Genomic DNA, 25,601 nt, shown 5'->3' on the forward strand with positions numbered 1-25,601 from the left:
CAATCAATCAAATAGTAATAGACAATAGAGTATCCACAACAGACCCTATGAACCAAACAAGTGGAGTGCTAAAAGGCGATCCCTTGTGTCCTCTACTTTTCATAATAGCATACCTGCCAACTTTACAAAAAGAAAAAAAAAAAAAGAAAAAAAAAACCGGGAGATTTTGATATGAAAATCAGGAAAAATTCTACACGTCTTGTGCAATACACTACTATGATATAACACTTATTGTCTCAAAGCCCGACTGTTGCTTTTCGAGGCTACAAGGCTAAAAATTACACATCTCTATTCCCTCACAGGAAGTATGTTAGTAAGATGATCAGTCTCTGATAAGCCTACCGAAAACAGTATGAACTCCTGCTCCACATGTGTGAATCAGTCATGCACTTAGATGCCATTACTTAGCAAATGCATAGATTAATATACTGCATCAAGCGCCCACGCGATTAAGTGAAGCTCAATGGTACTTGGATCAAATAACTAGCTGATGTACCCGTGCTTCACTACGGAATTCTCAGAAAGAATGTCCTTATAGTTTTCCCAACTGAAGTTAACATAGGTCATTACAATGACGTCAGTATGAATGTCACAATTAAAAGCAATGCTTCATATGAAATGTTCGATAAAATGAAAAAAGCACATTTTCTCACTTTTAGCGAAAAGTACTACAGTGTCGATCTAACAGTTCGAAGTTTCAGAGCCAGAATGACCAGGCTGCAGACAGCTACAAACACTCCTGTGTAATTATTCCATTTACAGTAAGTGTGCACACTGCTCATTCCAATCACTGCCTCAGAGTAGGGATCAAATAGCTAGAATACTATGATGATCCAGTGTGTTACATACCAGTAGTATCAGAAAATTTATGAACCAGAGGAATGCTAAAGAAGAGAGAGATCTAACTCCCCAGCTCCTTCCCGACAATATTACGCAGCAGTAATCCCATCTATCGGAGATAAATGGCAGCAGAATACACAAAGCACATAACAACAAACAATGGTCAATGTAATGTTATTGTTGGTCAATTTTATGAGCTTTCTATATTGGAGGCCTTCACATTTAGTTTTCTTCTGACTCTGTGATATTAGAGCATCTAATGTAAAGTGAGTCGTCTTTTCGTTCCTTCATGGCTTTTTCTCGTTCGTATAATCTTCTTCAAAATTTAATCACCATCACCACAAATATTATTATAGTCGGTACAGTAAAACTGAATAAGACATAAATAATCGGAAATTGTATTCTCAATAACATTTGTTATGTAGTACTTTTCGATATGACCAGTAAGATATGTAATTAAAAATTAAATTTTTGGCACCTTCCCCTAAACTACCATTTCGAACAGGGTGAATAAAAGTATTTATAGCGTAGACTGTAGTTCCTTTTTCCCCAACTTTATATAAAATTCTGTTCACCCACTTTCTCATACCTCGGCGCTGATATGGACTTAGCAACAAAAATCCAAATTCATGAATATCTCTGTTATAGCTGGTATGGTAAAAATGTATAAGACATAAATGATAGAAAATTTATTAATATATAACTTTAGTTATGTAGTATTTATCGATAGGACCAATAATAACATAAATATTTGAAACTTAAATTTTAGGCCTTCCCCTAAACTACCATTTCACACAGCGTGAATAAAATTATTTATGGCCTAGATTGTAGCGACGTTATATTCTGATTTTCATTAAATTCACTTCCGCTGTTTTCTTGTGATGAGCGTGCGTACGTACATACATACATACATACAGATAGAAATTACAGACAATTAAACCGCGCATTTCCCCTACTTACTGTGGTTACGACCGGTACGGAAATATAATTTTTTTTAAATTCCGAGCATTGTACAGACAAAACTCTTATTTATATTGACGTAAATTAAAATTAAGTCAGAATTGTCTCCAAATGACTCCTAAAATTTCTGGAAAAGTCACTAGTCAATATCACTGAAATTCTGTCACTAAATTACTAAGAAAGACTCCATATCTAGCGACTAGTCTCTACAATCGACCAAAGAGAATGGGATCGACTAGACTGATGTGAATGAACACGAACATAACACGCGAGAACGAGAGATTGACAACTGATATACGTGTCACGATATACAGTTTTCAATAAACATCGCACATTCGCGCATATTTCCCGCATTAATAAACATCGATATTTCATTTGAAAGCAGCCAATGAGTAAAGGACTTCCAGCCACTGGCGTAAAAAAGCTGAAATGGCGGGAATTGAAAACAAATGTTCGAAGTTCACCAAAAAATAAGCTAGAATCGGGAGATACAATAGAATAATCGGGAGGCGGGAAGAACTGTCGAAAATCGGGAGTTTCCCACCTAAATCAAGAAAGTTGACAGGTATGTAATGGGCACCGCAGAAAAAATCTATGCTTACTCAGACGACATGGTCATTGTATCACAAAACTTGGAAAACATTCAAACAGCCTTCAGCAAACTTACAACATGGGCAGAAAAGAATGAGCTTACTATAAATACTAGTAAAACAGTGAAAATGACATTCAGAAGAGGAGGCAGACTATCAGCAAATGACGTCATCGTGTATATGAATATTCCGATGAAGAACGTACCGTATTTCAAATACTTAGGAATCACACTTCAGACGAGTGATGTCTATGACCTTCACATTAAAGAACGAACCATCGCAGCAAAGATGGCAATTAATAGCACAAAAAAACCAAAGACAACTATCCCTGCCCACAGCTACCACACTGTTTCGCTTAAGAATTGCTGTCATCATAACATATGGACTGGAAACCATCTGGACACACCCCAAGAAGAAAAATTTTGAAGACGTAGGAAAAGTCAAAGCCAATTTCCTCAAAAGAGCACTATATCTGTCAAAGTACACATTATCCCAACTTACATATGTACTGGCAAAAGAGCAATTTTCATCGAAGACCTCCACCTCGACCTGCTTTTTCCAGCTACCGAAACCTACTCAGATGTACTGCAGGAACTCAATAAGAAGAGACAAGAGATATGGCCAGCTTTTTATTCAATGGATGCAATGATCTATAGGGAATGGACACAAGCCAGATATGACCTACGTCATGTACTGACAAGATATGTCGTACACGGATGACCCGGACGATAACTGCAAGTGTAAATTATGCGGAGCCTACTGTGACATATCATCTGATACTGTGCAACAAAAAAAGAAGAAGAAAACATCCAAGCAAAAGGAAGGATCCGAGGCTGAGTGGGTCAGACGCTTGAGGAGCTGGCCTTCTGACCTCAAACTTGGCAGATTCGATCCTGACTCGGTTCGGTGGTATTTGAAGGTGCTCAAATACATCAGCCTCGTGTCAATAGATTTACTGGCCAGATATGTCTTATATGGTAAGTCCTTGAACTTATGGAAAATGCAATAAATTATAAATCTAAATTCTCTCCCCCTCCCCCCTTGAAGAACACAGTTATAGTAACGTGTACATCAGAATAAAGGCAGGAAATTTTTAACGTTAATTTAAGCGAGTGAAGGAGAGAATGTATGACTAGCTCAGGTTGGTGGGTTTGAGCAGGCGGTATTTGAAGGTGCATAAATATGCCAGTCTCATGTCTAGATTTACTGGTACCTTAAAGAACTCTTGCAGGACAAAATTCTGGCACCTCGGCATATATGAAAACCATAGAAGTAGTTAGAACTAATAACATTATTATTCTCAATTCCGCAGTGAGTTTGAAAGCTGACCTAATTTCTGTTCATGTAGCTTGGCACATTAGTGCTCCTATATGTTGCCTGGATAAGCTTGAAGATATAACCAGCCTGCAAACTGAAAATATGCCCAATAATTTCTCTCCTTTACTAGTTATTGAAGAGAGAAGAAAACGTTCGCTCAAAGGAAAGGAAAGGCATTAAGTCATTTCTGGAACTTTCGAAAATCACACTGCAAAGGCTTATTAAATAAATTGCATCGTTAAGACGCCCCTCTTTTCAAGCATATGGTATAGTACTTTGTATATCAAAATACAGAAATATGCAACATTAATCTGAGTAAGAGTGAGAAAGTGTGTTTATTTCCTTAATTCTTCAATGAGCGTGTAAACCGACTTAATTATGAATATCTTGATTTATTTCATCTTAACTTTTATCATTTACTAGGGTAAGGGAACATTTATTATTATTCATTATCGATGCTTACATTGATGTTAGTTTGTTATGATTATGTCTGGTGATTTTTATATGTAACTAGTTAGGTTGGCAGCAGTGATCACCCATTACAAAAAAAAAAAAAAAGAATCGGGTGGCGATGTTTACTTTCCTAGTGGCCTTACGTGGCGATTACTATATATAATGTCCTCTGCTGCTTGCCCTCTTTTCTCAAAGGCCATTTTCAGCCTGTTGAGTTGGAGATCATTGCCATTGCCCCTGTCTACCAGGTGATTGAACGCTTTTTGTAAAGAAATGATTGATAGTGAAGCTAAGCTGTAACATCTCCATACAGGTATATCTTTACGTCCTCTTTGTTGCCTTTACCATGTTGTATGTAGCAATATTCAATAGACGGGGCCTTAGCGGGTTCCCTTGTAGGATACCTGTTGTCTGGTCGATCACGTCGGAGGCAGCGAGTGCATCACCAACCTCAATACAGTTTCTCGATAGTATATTTTTCATTAGCCAGTTAAAGGAGTTCTGTTCTATGAGTTGTTCAAGTTTCATCATTAGATTTGTTCTGTTGATTGTGTCCAATGCTTTGGTACAGTCAACGAATATAACGCGTAGCTTCCCTCTGGGATGTTGAAGGGCTTCATGCATGTCATTTTGTAAACATTGGATTGTCAATCGACATTTCCTAAAACCGAACTGTTCTTCTGGGATACACATGTCCATTATAGCTGTAAGTTTCAGTCAGGAGTTTTGTCAGGGTTTTAAGCAACATACATTCCAATGCCATACCTTTGTAGGAGTCAGGGTTACTTGAGACCCTCTTCCCATATACAGTGTATTAACTCTCAAAATTGTCCACAGGTCTGGAATTTTCCTGTGCTGGAGACATTAATTAAGAAGTTCAGTCCATGCCTTTGCTAATTTTTAGGCTGAACTCTGTTACATATTCATTGAAAATCAAATCACGTCCGCAGGTTTTATCAGGTTTCAGTGTTGCAATTACTACTTCCAGTATCTCTTCTTGAGTAAATAATTCAGTGATTCTCACATTTTCTTGGCTGACAGTATTTTTGCAGGGTCTAGTGTCTAGTGGTATGTTCCGAGCTGTCAGCGGAGAGATGGCGTGGAATGACATTAGTAGACGAATAAGTTTGAGTGGCGTCTTTAAAAGTAGGAAAGATCACAATATGAAGATAAAGTTGGAATTCAAGAGGACAAACTGGGGCAAATATTCATTTAGAGGAAGGGGAGTTAGGGACTGGAATAACTTACCAAGGGAGATGTTCAATAAATTTCCAATTTCTTTGAAATCATTTAAGAAAAGGCTGGGAAAACAACAGATGGGGAGTCTGCCACCTGGGCGACTGCCCTACGTGCAGATCAGTATTGATTCATTGACTGATTGATTAAGACTGTAACACTTAACCGAAGCGGTCATGCCAGATTTCCATAGGAATGTCTCTCAGGAAGGTTACTACTTCCAGTATCTCTTCTGGAGTTTGGCTTCCATTTTCTCAAAATACTTATTTTTTGTTTCTCTGATCAGCATTTTGTAACTTTGTCTTTTGCTGGAATATTTGTACAGGGTGGCCTCACAGGGTGACAATAAACTATGTGCAGTGATTGAATCGTTATTTTCCTGGACTGGTAGCAAGCTGCGTTAAACCAGGGCGTGGCTTTTCTGTTGAATGTCAGTGTTACTGTTGTAGCAGTGATTATAATGTCTTCTAGTTCATGTAAAGGGTTGTCGATGTATCCATCATGTATGTGCTGTACTGCTTTTGTGATCTGCAGGCCTCCTCAATCATTCGTATATCCAGCACTCTGGTCCGCTTTGTGGTATGAGATGGGGTAGTGCTACTTTGCTGAATAGTGAAGTTCGTCAATACAGACAGATTTTCTCCTGGCTTGCCTTACATGTAACTGTTGCTGCCCAATGATTACATCTTTACCATTTCGTTCCGGCTCGATTTTGTTAGTCAGACTTTCATTGTTGTCTATCCATTTAGTAGCTACATCAGGATTCAGTCTCCCATTATATATATTTTTTAATTCATGTGGTTTTATCTTGTAACGGGAAAAGTGTAGAAATAATCTGTAGACTTTGCTGGTGGGACCTAGTGTTTACAGTGCACTAAGTCTTCTGGTATAGGCTAGAGCAATTTTGTTACTTTCATTGATCTGTTTCTGTCTTAATCTTGCCTCTGACAACATGCAAGTGACTGAGATATGAGCGATGCTAGTAATGCCATTCCTTTTGCAGCCAGTCCCTCTTATGAATGGTGTGAAAATGTTGCTCATAGGATCGGTTGTTGCATGCATTTCAGTGGGCTTGGCAGACTGATATGCAATAGCAACTTCTGGCTCGATGAGGAAAGCAACAGGAACTACCTCACTCCTCATTTCCCTAGTACACCCCTTCAGTGATGCCTAGGCCATTTATGACAGCTGATGGCAGAGCTGTTGAGGATCCAACCAGCCTTCGGGCTTAGGACTGAACATACAACATACATGGCTAACCTTTGCCAATTACATATCGTATCACTTTCTAGGATAATTTCTCTTACACTTTAACTGTTTCAAAGTTTAAATTGGTGTAGTTTATTCTGTTAAATGATATCCTTGTGAAACGTATTTTATTTTCCCTCTTCGGTTCTAGTATGTGGCTGCTTAATGTTTCAGATGACTGAATATGTGAAACCTATACATTTGAATAATATTGAGAGGAAACTATATCTAGCTTTCCTTATTACATTTAGCCCATTCTTTGTGAGATTTAATTTTTTTTGTCTTTACTTGTTTTGCTTGTTTTATTGATGTTGCCATGATAACTTATGGGTGTAACCATTATTTGTGGGATTGTTTATATGCATTTTGTTCTTAACTGGATTTGATGAGATCTGTGTGAATATCTTCATTTAAGATTTTTTGGGGGTTTTGTATTTCAATTGCCCACCCTTAGAATATTGATGTTCTCTTCTCTCTCCTTATTCATTTTGCTTAAAAGTTGGAAAGTGTCTTGGATTATACTTATGTATTTATTTGCAATGCAATGAAATTGTATACCATTCCCCTCATGTGTAAAACATATTTTTCTAAGGATTTAATTATAATTCAAGTAACCTATTGTGCAAATTTTCATGTTTTGATTATTAATTTATTTTATCAACTGTCCCATTTATTGTTCTTATTAATTTTCATAAAAGAGTTTGTCTTTTCATTTCCCTTGGTGCTGAATTTCCTGACATTTTTGACAATTCATGTGCTTCTACAAATTTAAATTGTTTTATTTCATTTCATCTCTAGCTCTTAAAAAAAAAAAAAATTTACACCCACATTGGAGCACTTTAATCAATCAATATACATTTAAGTCTCAAGAGTATTAGCTACAAATTAGGCTAAGGTTTCTTCTTCTGCTCTCAGAACTTCTCCATTATTTCTGACCTGCCTGCCCTTTCTTTGTCAGTTATGGTGTACTATTTATATGTAAAAGTTTTTAGTTTAAGTCTCAAGTCTTTGTTTCTCAGGATCCTCTTCTCTTCTCGGTCTTCAATTTGCCGCATTGTCAAGCATAACTCATCTAAATCATCTTGGAATTCTTTGAACCAATTATTCTTTTTTTTTTTTTTTTTTTACGTCGCACCGACACAGACAGGTCTTATGGCGACGATGGAATAGGAAAGGCCAAGGAGTTGGAAGGAAGCAGCCGTGGCCTTAATTAAGGTACAGCCCCAGCATTTTCCTGGTGTGAAAATGGGAAACCACGGAAAACCATCTTCAGGGCTGCCGACAGTGGGATTCGAACCCACTATCTCCCGGATGCAAGCTCACAGCCGCGCACCTATAACCGCACGGCCAACTCGCCTGGTAATATTCTTGGTTTTATATTTCCAAAAGTAGTTGAAAAGATGTTTCGGTACCCTGGTTTTTTGTAGTCTTGATATGTGGCAGAAAAATGGAACCCTCCTTTTTGGCATTGTGTCTATTATTGACTCAGTTTCCTGGGATATAACTTCATTAGGTAATAATCGCCATTGCCCATATACTTGGTGTTTTTTGTTTATGATTTTTCTAAGGATTCTTCTTTCTGCCTTCTGTAATTTTTCTGTTGTTGATTTGGTGTTCAAATTGAATAGTGTTTCACTGGCAAAGGTTGCTTCAGGTTTTCTTTTTCTTTTCGAACAGTAGACAGTGAGCAAGTTCAGGATATAGAAAGAGAATGGGTAGCATACAGGGATGCTGTAGTAGAAACAGCAAGGGAATGCCTAGAAACAACTGTGTATAAAGCTGGGAAAAGGAAAACATCTTGGTGGAATGACGAAGTAAGAGCAACCTGTGAACATAAAAAGAAGGCTTATAAGAAATGGCTCCAAACAAAGGCTGAGGCAGACAGGGATTTATACCTAGATGAAAGAAACAGAGTGAAACAAATAGTTACTGAATCCAAAAAGAAGTCGTGGGAAGATTTGGTAATAACCTGGGAAGGCTAGGTCAAGCAGCAGGGAAACCTTTCTGGACAGTAATAAATAATCTTAGGAAGGGAGGGAAAAAGGAAATGAACAGTGTTTTGAGTAATTCAGGTGAACTCATAATAGATCCCAGGGAATCACTGGAGAGGTGAAGGGAATATTTTGAACATCTTCTCAATGTAACAGGAAATCTTCCTGGTCGTGTTGCAAACAGCCAAGCTCATGGGGAGGAGGAAAATGATGATGGTGAAATTACGCTTGAGGAAGTGGAAAGGATGATAAATAAACTCCATTGTCATAAAGCAGCAGGAATAGATTAAATTAGACCTGAAATGATGAAGTATAGTGGGAAGGCAGGGATGAAATGGCTTCATAGAGTATTAAGATTAGCATGGTGTGTTGGTAAGGTACCTTCAGATTGGACAAAAGCAGTAACTGCACCTATCTGTAAGCAAGGGAACAGGAAGGATTGCAACAACTAATGATGTATCCTATTGATTAGTATACCAGGCAAAGTATTCACTGGCATCTGGGAAGGGAGGGAGCGATCAGTCGTTGAAAGGAAGTTGGATGAAAACCGGTGTGGTTTCAGACCACAGAGAGGCTGTCAGGATCAGATTTTCAGTATGCGCCAGGTAATTGAAAAATGCTACGCGAGGAATAGACAGTTGTGTTTATGTTTCGTAGATCTAGAGAAAGCGTATGACAGGGTGCCGAGGGAAAAAATGTTCGCCATACTGGAGGACTATGGAATTAAAGGTAGATTATTAAAATCAATCAAAGGCATTTATGTTGACAATTGGGCTTCAGTGAGAATTGATGGTAGAATGAGTTCTTGGTTCAGGGTACTTACAGGGGTTAGATAAGACTGTAATCTTTCACCTTTGTTGTTCGTAGTTTACATGGATCATCTGCTGATAGGTATAAAATGGCAGGGAGGGATTCAGTTAGGTAGGAATGTAGTAAGCAGTTTGGCCTATGCTGACGACTTGGTCTTAATGGGAGATTGTGCCAAAAGCCTGCAGTCTAATATCTTGGAACTTGAAAATAGATGCAATGAGTATGCTATGAAAATTAGCCTCTTGAAGACTAAATTGATGTCAGTAGGTAAGAAATTCAACAGAATTGAATGTCAGATTGGTGATACAAAGCTAGAACAGGTCGATAATTTCAATTATTTAGGTTGTGTGTTCTCCCAGGATGATAATATAGTAAGTAAGATTGAATCAAGGTGTAGTAAAGCTAATGCAGTGAGCTCGCAGTTGCGATCAACAGTATTCTGTAAGAAGGAAGTCAGCTCCCAGACGAAACTATCTTTACATCGGTCTGTTTTCAGACCAACTTGGCTTTACGGAAGCGAAAGCTGGGTGGACTCAGGATATCTTATTCATAAGTTAGAAGTAACAGACATGAAAGTAGCGAGATTGATTGATGGTACAAACAGGTGGGTACAATGGCAGGAGGGTACTCGGAATGAGGAGATAAAGGCTAAGATAGGAATGAACTTCATGGATGAAGCTGTACGCATAAACCAGCTTCAGTGGTGGGGTCATGTGAGGCAAATGGAGGAGGATAGGTTACCTAGGAGAATAATGGACTCTGTTATGGAGGGTAAGAGAAGAAGAGGTAGACCAAGACGACGATGGTTAGACTCGGTTGCCACAGCACTAGTTGCAAATAGAGGATTGTGGCAACGTTTAGTAAATTCAGAAAGGCTGCAGACTGAACGCTGAAAGGCATAACAGTCTATAATGATAATGTATGGTGTGTTTTTTTTTTTTGGCTATTTGCTTGATGTCGCATCGACATAGATAGGTCTTGTAGCGACGATGGGACTGGAAAGGCCTAGGAATGGGAAGGAAGCAGCTGAAGTCTTAATTAAGGTACAGCCCCAGCATTTGCCTGGTGTGAAAATGGGAAACTACGGAAAGCCATCTTCAGGCCTGTCAACAGTGGGGTTCGAACCCACTAGCTCCCGGATGCGAGCTCACAGCTGCACGCCCCTAACCTCATGGCTAACTTGCCCGGTGTTTCAGGTTTAATAACGGAGTTGTAGTGTTTGAATTTCGCATTTATCGAGAGAGATTTCTTCTTGTAGGTTGTCCAAGTGATAAGTTGTGCTTGTTTCAATTTAGTTGTATTTTCTACTGATACTTTCTCGTTTTTTAAGTTCCAAGTAATAATCTCCCCAAGATACTTGAATTTATTTACAATCTTAATTTGTTTGTTATTATTCAGTGCGATAGTTGGTGTTTCAACCTTGAAGGAAGGCATCATTTCAGTCTTTTCAAATGAGATTTGTAGTCCGACTTTTGCTGCTATTTTTTTTGAGTTCTTCAATTTGGTGTTTAGCCTCTTCCACACTATTTGTGAGCAGTGCGAGGTCATCTGGAAATGTCAGGCAATTGAGTTTGATATTTTTGCCAATCTTGATGTTTGGTTTGCATTTCTTAGTCCACTCTCGCATGATTTTCTCCAGTGTGCAGTTAAATAGTAATGGTGAGAGACCGTCACCCTGTCGAAGTCCTGTCTGGATTTCAAATGATTCAGACAACTCCCCTCTGAATTTAACTTTTGATTTAGTGTTCTTAATGGTAATTCCAATAAGGTTGATAAGTTTCTGGTAATCCAAATTCCTTGAGGATTTTAAGTAATGACTCACCATGGATACTGTCATACGCTTTCTTGAAGTCAATAAAAGTGATGACTAACGTTTTGTTTCTCATTCTTTGATGTTAAGACTGATGATTTGTTCTGGACAACTTGTTCCAGGTCGAAATCCACCCTGATATTCTCCAAGTTCTTGGTCGAGTTATTCTTGAATTCTTGTTAGGATAATTCTGGATAGGATTTTATATGTGATATCAAGCAAAGAAATCTGCCGGTAATTATTTGGATCCAATCTATCACCCTTTCTGTGTACTGGATGAATTATAGCTGTGTTTCATTCTTGATGCATTTTTTCAGAATTCCAGATGTCTATGAAGTGTTTGTTTATTTGAATTCTTCCACAGCTCTGCAACCACTTCATTCTCTCTTGCTGCCTTGTAGTTCTTGAGCCAACCAATCGCTTTGACTACTACACTGAAATCTAGACAGGTTTTATTTTTTGGATAAGGCTCAAATTCTAAGTATTCTTTTGCTTCATCAGCATTTAGTAATTCTTTGAAGTGATCAGCTAGAATTTTGGCATTCTCTTGATTATTGTGAACTATAGTGTGTTCCAACCTTAAATTGCAGTACAGCGTAGATGGAGCGCGATGTTGTGAAATCGACTCGTGAAGACCACGCTCGAGTGTGACCCAAACAGGGCGTCACAGTTCCACATTTTTCGTTTGTAATTTTGTAATTTTAAGTTCATTCATTCATGAATTAATATTTGTAGGATGGTAAAATAAATACAACATACCTTAATCACTGGCGTTGCTCTCAGACATTGGACGTACACGCTCTATCCTTTTTCAGCAAGGCCTTATGTTCCCGCTTTGAATGAACCGGGTTCGGGAGATGAACTTGAGAATGATCCGGACGATGAAGAAAGTCGTATTAAAAACTTTTCATCGTTGACATCCTTCTGTAATTCGTCTGCTTTCCACAAATCTCTTTCATTTTTCTTTACTTCGTACAAGTAATTTGCCCAATTGTCTTATGTTTATATGGCATAAAAATGTTAGTTCAGTATTTGGAACAAAACTATGTTCATTACCCGCGTGGACTAAGGCAAATCACGGTTCTCGGCTTTTCGGTAACCTAAGTCCCGAACTCACCCCTTCAATGGCGGCCTGCCGAGCACTTTTCACTGTCGTATCCTTCCATTCTTTTGTCACTGTCTGCCCAATATTTACCTACGATTCAACTGTGTAAATTATAGCTTTATTTTGTGCCCTCAAACGTTTTATCTCCCTGAGATATCTGTGCCTCCAATTAATAATTTCATCGGATTCAGTGAAAGCTGCTTTATAACCCCGTCTTAAATAACAGAAGCCTATATCATGTGAGAAGCGATACAACGTAGTTTTGGAAAATCGTGGCAAAGAATCTTCTCCATTTACCCGACTCAAAATCACGTTCAATGTCGGTGGTATGTTAGCAAATAAAAGAGAGTGAATCACTCGACGCACTCCACTTCGCACAATTACATATTTAATTTTCCTTGCATTTTTCTGCCGTCGTCCTCTTTTTTCGCGGGAGTTCGCAAAGGACCATGTGTGTGTTCCTTCCTTATAGCATAGACTGTTCTTTCGGAACAACCTGTAGCTTTAGCTGTTTCACTGACTGCGCTGCTCATATTCATAGTCTTTAAAAAATAATCCAGTTTACCTACGGAATGTTTCTGTTTAATTTGACGATCCATTGTACATCGTTCTTCACTTTTCCTTCGAACTAAGAACCCCCCGCACGAGCACGAACTGACAACTACACAGACTACACAAACACAACAAACACAATCCACTTGTCCTCAAGAACTATACATTTATCACTGATCTTGTCCGGCCCCATGGCTTAAATGATTAGCATGCTGGCCTTTGGTCCAGAGGTCCCCGGGTTTGATTCCCGGCCGGGTCGAGGATTTTAACCTTCATTGGTTAATTCCAATGGCTCGGAGGCTGGGTGTGGGTGCCGTCTTCAGCATTAGAATTCATCACAGGTACGGTCATGAAATGGACAACTTGTAATATGCGGCGTCAACTTGAAAGACCTGCACTCGGCCTCTTTGGAGGCCACACACCATTAAATATTTATATATATCACTGATCTTTATTTAATCCATCTTATAATACTGAATAAATGAACACCGCACTACATGGCTGTCAGTATATTTAAAAGCTCAGCCAGCCGAGTCACTCGTGAAACATAAACAAACGAGACGTTCTCCCTGTCATAAATTAAGAGATAACAAGATAAGGACTTGAGGTATGATTTAAGAATAACTTCCATATCCGAAGATCGTTTGCTTTGCTTTAACCACACCATGATCCTTCTGCACTTTTTCTTCAAAATTAGATCCCCACGCAAGAGCACGAACTCACGAACCACACAAACGAAATACACTTTCCCTCCAGAATTGTACATATGTCACTCATATGTATTTAATCACTATTATACATACTACTGACGAAATGAGCACTGCAGTGCATGCGACTGTCTGGAAATGCTAAAAGCGCATGTTTGGGAGATCACTACCAGTACTTCAGCCAGCCAGACAGACAGACAGACAGCCGAGTCATGCGTGAAACCAAAATTCAAGGAAATATTCTTCCTGTCACAAATTAAGAACTAAGCAAGATAAGAAAGTCAGGATTGTTTTAAAAATAACTTCCATACCTGAAAACCATTTGCCTCGCTTTGACCCTCCATGCAAATTCAACAGGAAAGACACTGGTCAGCGACTGACTTTTTCGTGTGTGCACATAAAATTCCCTGAACATGACTGAAAAATAAACGCATATACTGCATTTTGTTATCATTTAAATTTAAAAATAAACTTATCTACAACGAGCTGAAATGTTTCTTTACCAGCAGTGAAAAAATTAGGAAAATTATGAATATAAAATAGGAGTTATGACATGATAAGTTCTATGCAATGAAGATTTTGCATTTGGCATAACTTTTCCTTATATTACCATTTTCACACTAAATTATTTTTTTTACATTTTTTTTCTTAACGGCATCAAACGCGCCTTGAAATTCTGTACATAACACGATATTCACCCATTTTAACCGATAACATTCTGATTTACGGATATTTGGCAAACCCGCTGCATTAGAGTAGGACAGCGCTACCCGCAAAACATGGGAGAAGGAAAGAGACGGAATTATCCCATTACTGCTGTACTGCAATTTAAGGTTGGAACGCTCTATAGTTTCCCTTGTGTATTTTCATCGTGAGTGTGGGTGGAGTATACTTTAATATTGTCTAAATGTCCTGTAAAATTCCTTGTCTTATGTTGTTTGAACGACTCATCTATGATGTTTAGGTTTTCTTTTTGATGGTCTCTTTTGATTCTTCTAATTTCTTTGGCCACTTGTCTTCTAGCAAGGGTTAGTTCTTTTCGAGATTTTTCGGTTTTCTTTTGTTGGTCATTTCGCCATGCTGCCTTTTCTGTATTGCCATATCACATTCCTCATTCCACCAGGTGTGTTTCTTTCTCCTTCTAATAGGAGCAATTTCTTCAGCAATGTTTTTTGCTTTATCAATAATTGTTTCCAGTTTATTGTTTAGGATCTCTCTGAATACAATGCATTATTTATTAAGTAGCTAGGGTCATATTTCCATATTTCCTCCTCCTTGTGGATTTTGGTGGTTTGTATTTCTTTCTTGGGGTGAACTTGATTTTTATCTTTGAAATATAGTGGTCTGACTCTATGTCCACCCCACGAAGGACTTTTACATTTTAGGTTTCTTTGTGGTACTTTATCCATTGCTACATGGTCTATCTGAAACTAACCAATTTTAACATTAGGGCATTTCCAGGTCATTAACTTGGATTTCCAATAATTTCGGCTTCCCGAACTACTTTCAGTTTCTAACTCGCAGTAAAAGATCGCAAACACTTTGGAATTCATGTTGATACTCCGAGAACGTGTGTGAGACGGACGCCAAGCGTGGAAGTAGCGTATACTGAGAGCGGAGAGAGCATTGTTGCCAAGCCGCGCCGGCGGTGATGCTAGATTTACGCGCATTCGGAAAGATAAATTTCCCAAAATTTGAAATAAGACCCGCACCAAATATTGGAAGCGATATTTTCGAAAGAAAAAAAAACAGTGCGGATGGTACTCGAGATTATACTGTATATATTTCGTTCTCTAATTTAATCGTTAAGGTTGCCGTTCTTGGGGAGTTTGATGAGAAGTCCTCCACTGAATCTAATACGCTGGTATAGACCAGAAGTCCCATTCCAAATTGGGGGACAGTCTTCATTACTCTTTTTCCAGGAAGTCCACTGTAAAGACGATATCCTCCAGATTCAAGTGGGTCCTGATCTGTGTTCCGAAGTCCCTGAAGGTCTGTTATTTAGAATCCTGTGTTGATCCATTACACCTGTTAAGTGTTTCAACTTTCCAATTTTCATTATCGAGTTTATGTTTAATGTTGCAAAGAAAGAGAATTTCCCAGGTTTACTGAATTTAAGTCTGTGTCTGCAGTTTGTCTTTTGGATTTCCAGGCGCTCCAACTTGCCATGATCTTCTAAGTGAAACCCCACCGTATCCGAGTGGTGTCTTTTCTTGGGCCTATGATGTTGTATGTCCAAGCGGGTGGATTCTTTCATTAGAAGACTCTCCATGTTTGGTTGATTGTCTGATCATTGATCAATGTTCTGACCGTGGTCAGGATTTACTATTCCAGATGTGATCTGGAAAGATGATTAATGAAATATGGTATGATGATGAATGAAACTGTGGAGTGTGTTTGGTCCGCGAGAGCTATTTTATTTCGCTCAAGTCCGCCGGTAATCTGGTGAGGACCCCCCTATCCGCCACCTGGGACAAGCTACGCCGGAGTATCACCTCTCCGCCTGCTACGACAGCGTAGTAGGTTCATAACTCTTATGTTTTATTATTATCATTATCATTATAGAATGTCGCAAACACGGATATAATTCCAGCCCCATGTGGAAAAAATTGTCAGTGATTCCCTTAGGGCTGGAGTTCCAGAAAGTAACTGTAATTGTAATTTGACTGATTACTTTCTGATAAAGTAAATTGTAATATTGGAATTAAGTAAAACATTTCTCATGTAACTGTAATTGAGCCCAATTACTGTTTTTCTGTACTCTTCCCACCACTGGTAATCTGTACGAGCATACCTTAGAATCAGTCATGCATTATTTTTATGATGTACTTTAGTTTGATAGTTCACTCTATTTTTAGAGAAGCTGAGGTGCTGGAATTTTGCCCAACATTTCTTTTACATACCAGTAAATCTGACATGAAGCTGGTATATTCAAACACCTTCAAATGCTGCTTCCAACTTGAATTCAGAAGGCTAGTGGTATACTGCCTGAGCTATTCAGCCCAGCAGTTGAAATGAGAAAGACTAATACACATGCATGATGCAATTCATATCGGAACAGTCTACTTTTAAGAGCACAATGTACAGAGTTTACTCACTTTTCTTTAACTTGTCATAGGGATGATCTGCCTTGACACAAGCATAGAGATTTAAACCATCATCTGCACTGGAGTTCTTACTCTCATCAGGCTGAGAGTTCAGGGCTGAAACTCTCTTCAGAACTCCTGGCATTCCATCCCCTTGCACTACAAAGAAAATCAAAGTGAAATTGAATTTTTCACAATAAAACTACATATTACACCTCTTTATATATTTTCAATGATTATGCTATGCCATAAATACTGTCTTTCAATTAAGAAAGCTAATCAAATGAATCTACATAGTTATCTGTTCCTATGTACAGATGGATCGGATGGATTTGGATACAGAGTTTTCACATCACAGAGAGAGTGCCCCAGCATCTCAGAAGCCTTGTGAGATATGTCCTTGAAAGATCTATGGTTAACCATAGTGTCAAACTTACTACAGAATACTGTTACAGTACCTGGAATAACAAATTATTTGAAGACAGAAAAATCTTGCTTCAGCCAGTCCCAGTTATTTCTGGGATCACTGGAGCAAACATGACTATTACAGGTGAATGTTCCAACCAAGGATCCATTGAAATTTGAATCTCTGACACCCAGGTGGACAGTCAGTATCTAAGCTATGGAGCTAATCCTGCCTTGATAGTAAGCTAGTGGATATGCAACAGTCTTTGAAGTAACACGCATCAGCAACCGTCTGAAGGCAATAACAGCCAACCTGGGAACCAATTTAATTTGAGCTCTGATATGGTTGCATTGATGAAGAAAAAGACAAAATATTTTGAATAAACTCAAGTCACACATCGAAGCTGTTGATGACAGTGAAATTCTTTTCAGTGGTGAAAATCTTAACTCCTATGCTGCTGAATGGAATTTGGAGCTTTACTGTGAAAAACAGATTTCTATTTTTACCTCTAATAATGTGATTTTCTTCTTAAATAAATGTTGGAAACTACTGGAGAGTAATATTTTGACAATAATATTAACACCCTGCAAGAATACACAGTAAAAGTAAACAAATTATGAAATTTATTTTTGTTGTAAAATAATGGTAACTGATGTTCCTGTTCACAGAATTACCCTACAGCACTAAGAGGGAATAGTGGAACACACTATGGATAAAAACACTGTATATTCACTGCACGAAAATTAATACATTCTTCCACCTACTTAATTAGTCAGTCTGAACTCAAAATGGGATTTATATTGATCAAGATAAATATTTACACACAACACAAAAGACATATCCATCAGCAATGAGAATTAGTTCTTTGCTACTCTTTGTAATGCTTCAAAGTGTGATACTTCCCAAAGCATGGCACAATACACAAGGGCGGATTGTCTGGGCATTTTTCACAAAAGTAGCTTGTTTGTTTACGTTGGCAGGCTCCTTTCCCTTTCTTTTTTGCACTGAATTGGCATTATAGAACATACAGTAGAATTAGGTTTGTGTTTCTTGTCCTCAAATTGTCTTGAGAAGTGCCTCTCTGTCAGTCTGACTGCCAAAGTAGGGCTTGAGTGTCTTCTTCCCCTTCTGTTTGGGAGGTTATGAATGATATTCTCCCGAAACTTCCTGTGAAATAATATTTTTTCTGGGTTCTGAATGTTGTAAGCAATATAACTATTTAAGAGAGCAACTTGGATTATAAAATGCCACAGTACCAAGTACCATTTCAGTGTATGCTTATCAAATGTATATGTAGAACAGTAATAATCAAACTGATTGTTACATTCCATGCTTTTATTATATATAACCTGAATGTTTGATTTCAACACTGTGTTTTCCCTTCCTGGAATTGGCCTCCACCTGTTATACCCCAGCACTACCTACTGTATAGGGTGGGCGAGAAGTCCCCATACCCCTGTAACTGTTTAGTATCAAATGTCATTTACGTTACGTTACTTACGTATTAAGTGTCCAATATATCTGTATGTTCTCCATCATGCTGTAAACACAGTTCTATACGCCCCCATGTTCTTCTTCACATATTTCTGAGCATGTCCAGTGACATACTGCAAAATGCATCCACCACAGCATTGCGCAGTTCCTCATTTGTAGCATAACGACATGCACATACATGCGCCTTAATGACTGCCCATAATTTGTCAGGTGTGGTGAGGTCAGGACTTCGTGGTGGCCATTTTAAGGGTGCTGGTGTTGCTAGTGAACCACGACCCGTCCTGGGAAATGTTTCTTTAGGAACTCGCACACTGCAAGAGCGTAGTGAGCAAGCACTGCGTCTTGCTGCAACCGTATGCGCTCTGTGAGGCCCCTTGCCTCAAGTTGAGGTATTAACCATGTTTGTAACGTGTAAATAATTTGTGCCATTCACAGTCCCTTCAAAAAAGTACGGGCCAAACAGATGCTGCGATGTCATTGGTGTCCATATCATTACGTGTGACGGGTTGCTTCCCAACTCAACTCTGTAATGAGGATTCTCTTTGGACCACACGACAACATTTCTAGCAAGTGACCTGCAATAAATAGCACATTCATTTGAAAATATAACCTTGGCACGGCTCACTGCATTTGGGAATTTAGTTAATAAAGCACGGCATGCTAAAACGCTTGTTCCGGTCTCTATCCGATAACTTGCTTACGAACGTCGGTCGAAAAGGTCTGAACTTAACTCATTGCGGACCGTGGACGGCGTAAGACGTTTAAGCTTGCTCCTATGCCGCAGGCCGCGGACGGCGTAAGACGTTTAATGTTCCGCGCGAAGCAATGCTGTTTATATTAGTCATCTATGCAGTCTTACACCATGTCAGCGTTACTGGTTGTAGCAGGAAGTCGGTTTACCTTTTTGAGATAACCCTGGCGTTGAGTGGGCTCATGTTATCTTTGCTGTTTTAGCGGGAATATCTCAGCACTTCCTCGCGCGTCAAGTCGGTACTTGAGATTCCAATGCAGTGCGTGTCGTTCTTACCGAGTGTAGTATAATGGCTTACAAAACAAAGTTTCTTACGGAAGATAAATTATTAGATATTGTTCACAATGATTATTCTGGTGATGAACTTATTCCTCAAATAAACTCAGATAGTGAAAGTGAGAGTGACGAGGAAATTCCGATTCCCGAATCCGATAGGCCTATAGAGGAAGGTGAAGTGCCTGATACATATAATCCTAGTTATTGTCCACCTGTTCCACCATTTACAGAGAATTCAGTTATAAATGTTCCAATAGAAAATAAGCAGGATATTTTGAGTTACGTGAATATTTTCATGAATGACAAATTTTATCAGTATGTGTGTGAGCAGACAAATCTATACGCGAGTCGGGCGCCCCGGCCTTTCACAAAGAATTCGATCATGCAATCGTGGAAACCGATTAGTCCAAACTCCTGATATAAAAATATACTGGACCGAAGACCCTGTTTTTCATACTCCGATATTTTCTAAAACAATGTTCCCAATACGCTTCCTTCATATCCTTTCATTTCTTCACTTCAGTGACAGTAATCATTATGCCGAAAATACAGATAGGCTGTATAAAATTAGATGTATTTTGAAACCTGTGATACCAGATATCACACCCTAAATATTTACTAGAGGTAAGCACGAAGTATCATTTTTCTAACATTCATAGTTTAGGAGTAATTGTAAATTTTATTAAGTGATGCACGTCAAGAAGGCCGGGCATGAAAATGGCTGGTCCAGGCATTTAAGTGTCCCGCTCAGAAGCAGGTACTGAACGTGTTAAGGTCTCGCATGGTTGTTCTCGGTATACTGAGTTCCGAAGCACGTTTACGCATCGACTTCATAGGAGATTGTTCAATTGAAGCACAGGCCCCAGCATGTTTCTTCTCAAATCTTCCTCTTTCCCCTCCGGGGCCTGTCTTTAACACTGCCCGAGGCAAAAGGACGTCTGTCCCTATCGAAAAGTGTTGCTTGTCGCGGTGGAGACTTATTAAATCTTTCCTGGAATGCTCTCATAATCCGTCACATTGTCTGCCCTGTGTGCTTGTCGTTTGTGCACCCCACACACTTGTCACTAACTGCTCCTCAATAGTGTAACTCTTACCGCTCACATCTGCCATGGCTTCACACTATAACTCAACTGCGACAATATGTATTCCAACACTTGATTCCAACAATTAATAAGAAGTAATATAGACATGATATTGTATAGGCTTTTGGGCTTGTGCCGTGTCAAGAAAATAAGGTGAAATTCTTAACTTTTCGCAGAAAACTGTGCTCTGCGTCTGCAGAAGAATTCTCGACTGTCATTGTCCATTGTTTAAGAAGCCTTTCTCGTGGACAGTCGAGAATTCTTTTGAGGACGCAGAGCACAGTTTTCTGCGAAACGTTAAGAATTTCACCTTATTTTCTTGACACGGCACAAGCCCAAAAGCCTATACAATATCATGTCTATAAGTACGGGCCGTGAAAGCATTAATGGCAACAAGAAGTAATATAGCTACCAACCTGCATAAATAACATACCATAAATAACATTTGATACTAAACAGTTACAGGGGTACGGGAACTTCTCGCCCATCCTGTAGACAGCAAGTTTACTCTCCCAGTATCTTGCCATGTGCAGTAGTGTTGGCTACTGAGTGTATGATTCAAAGCAGTGTATTGATTCATTCAGCCACCCAAGTTAATCAAATCGCAGCAACGGTGAGCTCACGGCACAAGATTCAGCTGACTCGCAGCAGACAGTGCTGAGTGGTGCACTTGCAGATCAGCGAGACACAACACATACATACACAGTTCATTATCAAAACACTGGACATTGGCAGGAAGCTGAAATTTCATTGTGGGCGAGGCATTCAGAGTCATGGCTCACTAAAAGAATAGTGCGCTATAACAGACTTTGGTTCACAGCTCATTTGAAAAAAATACCCACTTTCATTCACTGTCATCTCCTTACAGGGAGGTTCAAATAAGAGTTGGATTTATTTGCAGTGTTAAAAAGATAGCCAAACACAATTCCAAAGTAGCTAGTAAGTAGATAGGCAGGCTATTATGTTATTCTATTTATTAGTTTAATGAATCTTAGTATTATAACTTAGTTGACATTCGACAATTAATTCAACTCAGCTCTCTAGCCTACTGTACGACTATGAGTCATGCTCATGACCACTCAAAATTATCTGTTTTATATCGGTAAGACCTGCTCAGTATTCTCTTAGTTCATATGTCATATCATTGCACAAGACTTCAATCACTGAATCACAAGACCACCGGTCTATGTGGATAGTTAGTAAGTGAGCAGACTGACGCAATAACTTAACTAAAAAAGATGGTGAATCAGAAAACTTTAATAAAGTCAAATTTCTAAGTTCTCTAAAATAATTTAAGAAAAGACTAGGCAAACAACTGTTATGGGCCCCATACACGTGCAGACTTAGTTGGAGGTAAGTCTGCGCAAACCAGCCTCTTCAGACATGTCTCTGTGTGTATGGCCGATAAGTCTGCCGACAAAAAAGTCTGCAGGCAAGTCTCTGATATTCCGATACTGCTTGAATTCAGCTGGAGACTTTGCGACGAAAGCGCTATATCAGAGTTGCGGCAGAGGATGTAAATGTGGCAACCTACAAATATGGAAACTGAATTATTTTTTTTGGCGCGTCTTCTTTGAGCAGAGCAGAGAATATTGTGTCCAAATAACAACTCATCTTCCATACCGACTATCTAATTAATTACATAAAATCAGCTTCATGGTCCGTATCGCACTTCAATAGATTCACAATTAAGTATTTATTTATTTTCCACCTAGTCGATACAATGATTGCTTAAGGCAATTTTTAATGGTCAAAAGTGGTACATGTTTCGTATATTATCAACATCTTCAGCCACATAACACTGTTTAGATGAAAAATATATAAAATTGACAAAGTAATGCTTTAGAGGAAGTGTCCTTAAAATTAACATAAGATTGACAAGATTAAAACAAACAAATAACTCAAGAGAAAATATATAAATTATTTCTACAATAGAAAGCAGTCGTCAAGGAAACACTTGTACAATATTCCATAGAGAAATTGTCCTAATAAATATTCTTTTCTTAATAATTCATGAAAAAAGATCAATTTATAAATTAAAAATTATACAATTTATAAGTAATTATCGAAATGAAGAAATCCTGATATCACAGTGCGGCTCTTATTATTAATGTAGATGAAAATATAACTAATTCCTATTTGTCAAATCTTGTTAAGCCTGCTTTCCTTTGGAACAGTAACTCCTGTCATTCTTTCACAGTTTTGCGCCGGGTGTAATATTGATGATGCGTTCTTCCTTGCTCTTGCACCTGAGGAGGTGGAGGAGCGGGGGATATAGGTGTGTCAAGAACTTCCTTGCTGTCACCTATAGCTTCAACTGAGGAGGAATAAGTTGTAGGGCTATCTGTAGGTGGAGAAATTCCAATTCTTTTTTCGTGATCCTTCTCAAGCATTTTCAAATATACTAGAATTTGATAATATAATGGATTCTTATATTCTACAGCCTCATTAAGGTTATCATTTTTCTTTACAAGTTGGTCTAGATGAATGTACAGGTCTTCATATGTGTTCATTAAGCTGCCCTTTTTTAACTTTTTTATGATGGTCAGGTCTTGTTCTATGTTGGTAAATTTATGACCTGTGGCCGTCATGTGTGATCCCATTGCTGAGAATCTTCTATGTTTTTCAGCATTCACATGTTCCAAATATCTAACTTTAAAATTACTTATAAATTGTATAATTTTTAATTTATAAATTGATCTTTTTTCATGAATTATTAAGAAAAGAATATTTATTAGGACAATTTCTCTATGGAATATTGTACAAGTGTTTCCTTGACGACTGCTTTCTATTGTAGAAATAATTTATATATTTTCTCTTGAGTTATTTGTTTGTTTTAATCTTGTCAATCTTATGTTAATTTTAAGGACACTTCCTCTAAAGCATTACTTTGTCAATTTTATATATTTTTCATCTAAACAGTGTTATGTGGCTGAAGATGTTGATAATATACGAAACATGTACCACTTTTGACCATTAAAAATTGCCTTAAGCAATCATTGTATCGACTAGGTGGAAAATAAATAAATACTTAATTGTGTATCTAATTAATTTCAATCCGTATACATTTTTCAACCATGCGAATCTCAAACAGAAAACAGCTGAGCGCGTCGTATTCAACTTCCTCGGTAAATAATAATTTAGTCTAAGCATGTGTGGGCAACTGCATACTTCTGACTTACCTCCCGGAGGCAAGTCTGTGCAGGTAAGTATTCCAGAAGTCTGCGCGTGTATGGGGCCCTTTAGGGAATTTGCCACCTGGACAACAGCGCTAAATGCGGATCAATGATGACTGTGTGTACAGATATTTTTTTCATCAACAACTATATACTTATTTAATGGAGTTGTCACTGTCAGGAAAAGGCTCGGTAACATCAAAACTTGATGCGAACAGATGGTTACAGGAAAAATCTGAATCTGAAAGCTGGATGATGGACAGGAAATAGAATGAAGACCAGATGACAGCAGCAAACACTGGATGCTGTTGTAGTTGTCTATCAGTATACACTACACAACATCAAAAACCTCACAATTCAATCTTATCATTCATTAGCATCCTTCGACATAAAGAATTTGTACTCGAGTATTCCTTCAGACAAGACTATTTTCATTATAGAGAGTAATTTGCAACAGCACAGCAAACTTTAGACCTGAAATAGAAGAATTTATTAGTTTGGTTAAATTTACGTTCAATAATAATTATTTTGTTTTTAACGGGATAATATATCAAACTAACGGCCTTCGAATGGGATCTCTGGCATCGGGCATCATAATACCAATAAAAATGGTCCGTTACTGGATATTAAACATTTTCCAGCGAACTCATTCCTGGTTGCCAGCATTTCGCCCCCGTATGCTAGGTTGGGCTCATCAGTTGGTACCTAGCACACCTACCAACACACATGGCTAGTGCATACCGTGGAGGCCACTGCGTAGGCTACTTGGAGCCACCGGCAGTGCCAATGCACTTGAGACTTTGTCTCATTATCAAAAATTGATGCCTGCCTGGCTATCAGATGACATAGGTGTTGATTCCCATACGGAGTCTGAAATATTTGTCCTGAATGAGTAAATTTATAATACCAATAAAAATGCTTTTGCTGGTGAGATATAGTGTTTACAGTGCACTATGTCTTCTGGTATGGGCTATATCAAATTTGTTACTTTCATTGACCTGTCTCAGTCTCATCCTTGGCTTCGACAATATGAAAGTGACTGAGGTATGAGTGATGCTAGTAATACCATTCCTTATGCAGCCAGTCCCTATTATGAATGGTGTGAAACTATCGCTCATAGGGTCGGTTGGTGCATGCATTTCAGTGGGCTTGGCAGACTGGTATGTACTGTAATAGCAACTGCTAGCCATTTTTATTAGTATTATAAATTTACTCATTCAGGACAAATATTTCAGATTCCCTATGGGAATCAACATCTATGTCATCGGGCATCATGTCAAAAACATATCAGATGTAAGGCTTCAGGCTTTTGCTCTATTAACCAGCGTTTCGTCTTAGGTCTGACACTAGACTCATCAGAGTGGGATGTGTCAGACCCTACCCACTGACGCTGGGGTGTATGCAGGTGAACTTATCAGAAGCCGTTATAAGAGGCACAGTCTGATAACTGCATATGGGAGATAAATCTCCACAATGGAATTATTGCCCGCCTAGCAATTTCAAATGGAAAATTCTAAACTTCCATGGAGGGAATTAGATATTTTTCACCAATAGCGCATGTCTGAAAAAGCCTTACATCTGATATGTTTTTGACATTTTTGACATGCTCTACTGGTGAAAAATATCTAATTTCCTCCATGGGAATTTAGAATTTTCCATCGGGCATCATGGCGGACATTTATTTAGACCATCTGGAGCATACACATATCAG

At 38.5% G+C, this 25,601-nt stretch overlaps 1 protein-coding gene across 3 annotated transcripts in view; it reads right to left on the minus strand.

Moving 5' to 3' along the window:
* The window catches only part of LOC136857805 (uncharacterized), a 240,432-nt gene that overhangs the window by 138,214 nt on the left and 76,617 nt on the right, over positions 1-25,601 (minus strand). For all 3 annotated transcript variants that reach the window (XM_067136747.2, XM_067136748.2, XM_067136746.2), the window contains one exon: positions 16,718-16,864. In XM_067136747.2, coding sequence (XP_066992848.2) covers positions 16,718-16,864 — 147 coding nt within the window. The remainder of the gene's footprint in view (positions 1-16,717; positions 16,865-25,601) is intronic.

Source organism: Anabrus simplex, chromosome 1 (genome assembly GCF_040414725.1).
Source record: "Anabrus simplex isolate iqAnaSimp1 chromosome 1, ASM4041472v1, whole genome shotgun sequence".
NCBI classification, from domain to species: Eukaryota; Metazoa; Arthropoda; class Insecta; order Orthoptera; family Tettigoniidae; genus Anabrus; species Anabrus simplex.